General features: G+C 42.7%; 1 protein-coding gene across 1 annotated transcript; it reads right to left on the bottom strand.

Annotated features, from left to right (window-relative positions):
• Positions 1–140: 140 nt before the first annotated feature.
• LOC118425265 lies at positions 141–4,953 on the bottom strand. Its single transcript, XM_035834057.1, has 2 exons — positions 4,797–4,953; positions 141–2,225 (listed from the first exon to the last, which is right to left on the bottom strand). Exon 2 carries the CDS (start codon positions 1,793–1,795, stop codon positions 599–601), a length of 1,197 nt encoding a protein of 398 aa, XP_035689950.1. The 5' UTR covers positions 1,796–2,225; positions 4,797–4,953; the 3' UTR covers positions 141–598.
• Between the last annotated feature and the right edge of the window lie 3,133 nt (positions 4,954–8,086).

Raw genomic sequence — 8,086 nt, 5'->3', positions numbered from 1 at the left:
CTATACGCTATCATTGACACGCATGATTCTCTAGATCTGTCTTGGCAAGGAAATTAAAGAGCAAGCGAAACAAGTCTTGTAATATTTTAAGGAGCATTTTAGAAGACACACAGGCATATTCTTGGTAAAAACAACGTGGTGGGCATTTCGGCATATCCGGGGTGTTTTATTTTCATCATTAATACATCCTTTAAATTCTTGCAGCATCGAAAACATTGTAACGTTGGGCCCTATATTATCAAACAAATGAAAAGCAAGGACGCTTCTCATCAAAATACATTGTATAAATGCCGCATCGAAAATTCTGTTACGTTGGGTCCCATATTTTGCAAATACAGAATACAAAAATGCATATTTTGCAAATACAAATACAAAAGCGACGATGCCTCCCATGATATTCACAAAACATTGTAAACACAAAAAAGAGAGACATCTCCCTACATGGCGTTCAAAAAGGTAACATTTCATCAAAACAACGGTAACAACTATCACTGAGTTTTTAATGAATGCCATATCTATACATTGGGCAACATTTTCCCGGAAAGTTTTGTATTAGATCTAGGCAACTTGTCTGGCCACAAACAGCTATATAGTCTCCCTATGCATGTGTCGCTGCTTTGTTTACATCGCTTTCTCTCGTCTGTTGCTCTAACAAGTAGGCTTCAAGCTCTGCCCTGTAAACTCTACTTGCCTCCGCAAGTCGGCTTCGTTTGGGCTTTTGGGGGATATTCAATTGAAGGTAGGACTTGCTTTTTGTTGGAGAAGCGTTGTTAACACTGTGAACTGGTTCAGGAGTGTTGTAGCCGTGCATAGACTGTATGTTAGACTGATTTTCTGACTGAAACGTGCTATTTCCATGGTCAAAGCTTTGCGTATTCAATTGTAGGTAGGATTTGCCTTTAGCTGGGGAGGCTATGTTAACACTGTCAACTGTTTCAAGAGTTTGGTAGCTGTGCATAGACTGAATTTCTGACTGAAAAGCGCTATTGTCATGGTTAGAGCTTTGTGGTCGAGTATTCGTAGTGCTACCTGCTAGAAGGTCGGCCTTGCGTTTTGTCGGGAGTGGTAGTGAAGTGTCAGAAGTCAGTTGCTGCAAGCACTTGTTGTACCTTTTGGACAAAAATGTACTGTCGTCTTGTAGCCGTTTGGAGTCGCTTGAAAGCGAAGATGTCTGCTGTTTCACTGTGGGTATCTCCAAGCCACCAGACTTATTTTCGTGGAGCATTTTCACCTCATGCAAGGAAGCTTTCTTAGGCTTTGCTTCACCGGATTTTTCACCGGGTTGGCTTAGCCGACTTTTTGTAAACCTGTAGCCGCCATATCTTTGCCATCTTTGCTGCTGTTGCTGTTTTTCCTCCTCTTTCTGCTGCTGTTTGTCTAAATATGCCTGTAGCTCAGCTCTATAGATTCTGCTGGCTTTAGCAAGCCGACCCGGTTTGGGTCTACGATGCCTAGGTCGGATCAGAAGCTCACAAGAGGATAACATTACGTTAGTGTCAACATTGGCTTCGTTTTCAGTGGTAAGCGTCGGGACTCCATCTGTGATTTGTAGAGTAGGCACCGGGTGCACGTCTTGGTCGGTTTGTGGATTGTCGAAGACCTTGAAGGCACTGTTATCCTGGCTTGTTTCTTGTTTCTGCGAGTCTTCGGACTGGAACTCAAGGCGCTGAACATCAGAAGGGTTTAACGATACATTTTCGACGGTCTCGGAAGAAGAAACCTGTCTTTGCAGAGTTTTGTGGATTTTAGTGCTCTGTGTCTCATTTCCACTGTCATTCTGCGACACTGCGGTCATGTTTTTGACGTTTTTCTGACAATGTTGTCCGCTAATATTTGTACAACAGCCAGTGACAACTTCGTCATTGAGTCATTTATGCTTCTCGTTGTCATTCTCGTCACTCATAGGCGTTACTGTCGCATTTATCTCGTCACGAATATGCAAATGACTGTGCACATATGTTTCGGCAGTCATCCGCTGGACGACAAGCGCTCAACGGAAAACAAGAATCTCATATCTTCTTCAGATGATATTTTGATTTCTAAGTCATCAGTCTCCAACAGATTCTTCCCAGGACAAGTTGCCGATTCAGCCTGCCCTTCTTCTTGAGTTGATGTGGATTGCAGTGAAGGTAGCGTTGTGACAACAGTACGTGTGGGATCCTTTCGGGTTTAGTTAGACTTGGCGGGACACTGCTCATATTAGCACAAAAGTCGGTCTGTTGTGTCTGGAAAAGAAGCAATGTAACGTTATTGCATACATCCATCTCATTGTTGTCAGACTTTTACGTTGTTTCCGGGGTTCACATTGAACAGAAATCAACAATGTGTTGTGTGTTTTCTGTTGCGAAACAGCTAGTGACAACACCCATAACGTACATCTAGTCGCAATTAAATTGTCTTGCATATGGTTACACTGGTGCAGTCTTACACTTAGTAATAGTGGAATTTGGGTACATCGATTTCAACGATTTGGCCGTACATTCAATCGCAATGTTGGTGCCGTAGAAATTACTGGTACTTAGAAGTGGAATGGTACCAAATGTTTTTTCATAATGCTGTTACCACTTCGCATTACATTTTGTACATCACAATCATTTAGTCCCAATGGTGTTTTTGCCTCGTTTATAACGCATCGTAGTGCAATATTAGATAATAAGTCACCTTGGTGATGTTGACCATTTTTTATTTATGAACACAGAACATAACAAGGACAATGTGACGCTGCACTCAAGTAATAGGCTCTTACTTTAACAGCACCACATGATTAACGTTACAATTAATAGATAAACAAAGTTAGTTCATCCATATGACAGTGCACCAAAGCCCCACCACCCTAAGACATGAAATAATACCAATGCTAACCTGATGCTAAGAAGATTATGTTCAAAAAGATGGAAATGGACTCGTCAATCATACCAAGAAACACAGGAATTGAGCTAAAAGCGCTTGGTGTCCCCCAATGTAAGCTTGAGTAAGTTGCATCGTTTCCAAGTTGTACATGTACATTGTACAGCATGTAGCCTGCGAGAATGAGATGTAATTTAGCATCGTCTGACATATTAGTAAGGGTTTGGTCATCATTTGGTCATAATGGTTTTCTTACTAACCGAGCATAACGCATATTTACAGCGGTGTTACACTTATAGTCGAAGGGCCAAGCATCGAATATTCGGTTCTACTTCCGGGGTTTTCTAAAACGGCTCAGATCATGTAGAACGCGTTATTCTCTGAAGACACGGCGCACGTCGGGGCACAGCTTGAGGCCGTTGCATGGATGTAAACAGCTGTCTGTGGTGCAACAAAGAGACCTTAGACTTGTATAATGTTTATACTTTTTCATATCTACAGGATTTTTCCAGCACAACTATGTACACATTTTGCGCGTTACAAAATGACATCTGGCACTATGGCTTTTGAAACTTTAGCAATTTTTGTCCAGTCTACTTGTCCTTGTCTGTTTTACAATTCACCTAGATCCGATTATCTAATGCCACAGTGTGATAGTCCATTTCTTTGCCTTTACAATGATACCAAAGTTCCCTGGTTAATTTCAGGAGCAACGAGTTTACACCAGAAAACATGCGACAACACGTTGGGCAACCTCGTTCCACGGTAGAACGTACGGGGCGCAGCGTCTTCAACAGAGTGAACATTTTTATATGCCAGTACTATGCTAGTAACCAATAGCGTCGACAATAAAGTATACATCAAATGAAAGCTAAGGTTTCCGTGAACCAACACAGAAATTTCAAGAGGGATAGAGAACTCGTCATGACTGTAACGCCGTTACAAAGATGACTGTCAAGTTCTACAGCTACACGAACAGATACTGCGCTCCGCGGTAGAACGCACGAGGAGCCGCGTACTTTATAACAAGTGAAAATCTTCTATTTGGGTGCTGCGCTATCAACCAATCAAGTCGACAAAATGCTATACATCAAATGAAACGAAAGGTTTCTAGAAATCATTACACACATTTTCAAGAATTTTCATGAACTCTACGTACTTACAACACCGTGACAAATTTGACCGTCTAGTTCCGTGATTGTATGCAGAGCGACCGCGTTCCGAGTTAGAACACGCTAGGTGCCGCGTCTGTATAACGAGGTGACAATTTTCAGCGTTGTACCATTGTGCAACAAACCATTTAAAGAGACATATAGATATATATCAAGTGAAAGCTAAGTTTTTGGAGAATCATCATATCAACTTTAAGACGGATGGAGAATTTTAGGAGCTTACGATCCCGTGACAAAGATTAACATAAGCCCCGTGCTTTTTACTGGACCGACGCGTTCCAATTGTATTCGGAACGCGCGCGGCGCGGCGTCTTGATTTCAACAGAGTGGCCATTTTCTATTTGGGTGCTGCGCTATCAACCACTCCAGTCGACAATAAGCTATATATTAAATGAAAGGTAATGTCTCTGAAAATCAGCACACCGATTTTCAAGAATTTTCATCAACGTTTCATGCTTGCTAAAAGCCAACAAACTTCCCGTAAAGTGTGCGATGTTCATGGAACGATTTTTCAAAGTGTAACTCAACAAACACCAATGATTTGACCATGATGAGACGCGCTGAATCCTGCGCTTTCAGCATGCCAAATCTCATGGACCTGTAATTAACCAACTTTATGCTATGAGTACTTAAGTAAAGGCTAGTTTCACGGGAGAGGCGCGTGGCGTCGTTTTCGCTGTTTTGTAAAATAAGCGTGTTCTAGAGCATTGGCCCTTCGACTATTACACAGCTTGAGTTCACAGTCGACATAACCACTGTCCGCACCACTTTACCAACCTATTAAAGACGCTGATCGTCCCAGTTCACTGAATGTCCGACTTTCATTGAAACACGTCATTGGGGCTTCATCAGCTGCCTTCGGAAAGTTCTCGTATCTGAAGACGAAGCTGATGAAACAAGAGCGGCTCAAATGCGTCTAACCAAGGAGCATAGACTTGGCAACAGATCAACAAAAGCGTTGTCTTGTTCGCGAACATTCCAAAGTTGTAACGGTCGTTCTTTTATTCAGGTGGCCGAGACACAGTTCTAGAATACCGGTAGAATGAATACATAGCCAGACATAGTTACGGAGACGAGTCAACGGTACCTTTGTCATTAATGACAGTCACCATGTCCGTGTCAAGTTATCTTTTTCAAACGCCGTTCAAGCGTTAACGTAATAGAAATTCAAGTTTCTTTGTAGTTCAAAGACGCCAATACTACTCAGCGGAATAACAGAGAACTGCCATAACAGTTGTCGATTTTAGTACTTCCATGCAAATTGGTTTAAAAGAATACACCAAGTAATCAATGTACAACATAGATTAACCAATCAACGTACACCTCACATGGTGTTGTAGTCAAATTTTTGCATTAATTTTTGCATTATTTGATTGGCCGCAAGAAGTCGCTCTTTAACATCTCATGTAAAATCCTGGGATGTTATTTCCTTTTTATCCTCAAGGAGGCGTTCCTGACACACGCGGTGCATAATCGGCATAAAAATGAAATATAAATACTCATTGCAAACATTTCAGTACGCATACTTGTATAGAAAGAGATCTACCATTTGCTAAGATGGTTCAATGACACAGTGGTGTTAGATCACAACGGGTCCAAATTAACATCCGATGTGGCCCACTAAAATAATTCCAAAGACCGAAATCCACAGCATAATTTTCCACGAGGTGTTTAAATTCACAAAACAAACCTCCCAACGGCCAGTAGAGAGTTAACAACTTGCTAGATGTAAATATTCAACAACCAGTGTTTAACCAATCAGTTTGACTTAAGCTAGACTAATTAAAGCTGTTTGTAGCACTCCACTTCAGCAGAATTACACCGACGACGTGTACTACCTACTAGTACATACAGGCACATCTGCAACGGAACGAAACGTCTGACAAGTCATCGACCAAGTGAAGATTCTCTGACAAGATTGAAAGGTAAGACTAAATTGAATTCAAGAATCTTTCTATCACGCCAGGTTTAACAATACCATAAGCGTCGTGCGTGCACGCCCTTCTACTGAGTAATTCTACCGTCACATTTCCAAACCGGGGCCCAACAGGACAATTTTCGGAAACAAAAAGTACAATATGAAAGACAACAAAGCACACAGAGCGTAAAACAAAGAGTCATGTGCATGATTTGTACATATTCCGTGATTAACACGCACTTTAATTTCTCGTTACCGGCGGGTCCCCGGTCTGAAAATGTGACAATGTCAACGACCCTCGGCCAACATTGTTGATAAACCAGAAAGTCGCCGAATTTCAGAATTGCCAGAGAATTCAGGTCGATGAAGACCAAACATTCGGATGCAGTATCACATGATGCAAATCAAGTCAAGCAGCTGGATTAGGGTTAGTCTTCGTCCCACAAGGATTGATCCCATGATTTCGGTTTCTCCAAGGAACTCATGGTCTATTTCTTAGAAGGTGATTAGGCTATGCATGCTGAAGTATATGCAAATGCCTTTTTCTCCGTTGGTGATTGCATGTCTATAAGTGTATGCCAATTGATGTTTCTGCAAATGTGAGTCTACTATACATTAGGAGGTGGATGTTCTTGCGAACCCGCCCGATCTTACCTTGAATAAAAATTTCGTTTTAGAATAAAGGTTAAACGTTAAGGGATTTTTAACGATAGTTCTTACTAGGAGTGGGTACCGATGTGACAGCGATCTCGCCCACCCCCACCCCCCCCCCCGGGAGGGGCGAGATCACTAGTGTTTTCGCATCCAAACCAAAGAAGTACTGTCTTGGTGTCCAATTACATAACTTGGTTTATTTCCATCGCACCAACATTACAATATAATTACAATCTAAGATATGAGTGGACATCTCGCAGCCGTAGGCTGAATTGCATGTAAGCCACTATGTTAAAACAATTTGCTCCATCAATGAATACATTAAAAAGGTTAAGACAATAGATTCTAATATAAATATACATGTAATACAATATGTACAAAGACCGGCTATTTGAGCACATGTTCGTTCAAGAGATGGGTTAGGTATGGTATTGGGCTTGTTTTGAAGCGCTTAGTGCGCACTGGCATGTAGTCAAGCTTATTTCCATTTCTTGTCTCCCTACCACTAACATCACCTCTTGACTGTGGTAGCCAGTCCCTGTAGAGGTCCGAGGTGAGGACATTCCTGGCGAATTTTACACAAAGCTCGACCCTGCGTTCCTCCAGTGTTTGCAGTTGGAGAACTTCACACGCTAAAACGTAGGTAGAAAACTTCCTGCCCAGGATTATTCTGGTAGCCCGTCGCTGGATGCGTTCGATCTGATCACGTTGCTTTATTGTCAAGCCCGGATGCCAGAGTGGCGCGGCGTACTCCAGCACAGGGCGGACGTAACATGTATATACCGTTACGAGGTCTTCGGTTGGTAAGTCGAATTGACGCGGTCTGCATAGGATGTGCAGCCTCTGGTTTCCCTTCTTGGATGTTTCTGTGACGTGAGTGTCCCACCTCAAGTCGTCTTGAAATGTAACTCTAAGACACTTGGCTACCTTGACAACTGTTAACTGGTGGCCGTTGATGTTGAGAACTGGAGGTGGTGGTGGGATGCGGGAAAAACAGATTACCATGGCTTTGCATTTGCCCGGATTGAGCTTCATGCTGTTGTCCTCAGTCCAACCTGAAAGATGGTCCAGATCGTCCTGTATGTTGGGTGGTTGGGACAGCAGTCGGGACTCAACAAGGTTGAGATAGTCTACAAATGCCCAAGACGGAGAAGCTACAATGCTGGGTAGTTCGTTAACATGGGCTATGAAGACAATTGGTCCGAGCTTTGTGCCTTGAGCCAAGCCACACGTAAGACGCTTTGTGTGGGACAACGCCCCCCGGTATCTCGTTCTCTGAGTCCGTCCTTCATGGAAGCTGGCGATCCACGGAATTACTTCCGGCCGAACACCGATCTCAAGTAGATGCTTCATTGTCACTGTGTGGTCAACAAGGTCAAACGCCTTGCTGAAGTCAGTTAAAACCCATGTGCTGCAGGTCCCCTGCTTATCCGCGGTTCTGTACAGTTGATTTGCCAGATTAACTAGGCAATGAGTGGTTGAACGTCCCTTCAAA

Source organism: Branchiostoma floridae, chromosome 11 (genome assembly GCF_000003815.2).
Source record: "Branchiostoma floridae strain S238N-H82 chromosome 11, Bfl_VNyyK, whole genome shotgun sequence".
NCBI lineage: Eukaryota > Metazoa > Chordata > Leptocardii > Amphioxiformes > Branchiostomatidae > Branchiostoma > Branchiostoma floridae.
Note: the sequence above shows the minus strand (reverse complement) of the source record. Positions and strands in the feature narration are given on the sequence as shown.

Bases quoted from the DNA above. Each gene is read 5' to 3' on its own strand.
- LOC118425265 (XM_035834057.1), bottom strand. From the start codon at position 1,795: ATGACCGCAGTGTCGCAGAATGACAGTGGAAATGAGACACAGAGCACT.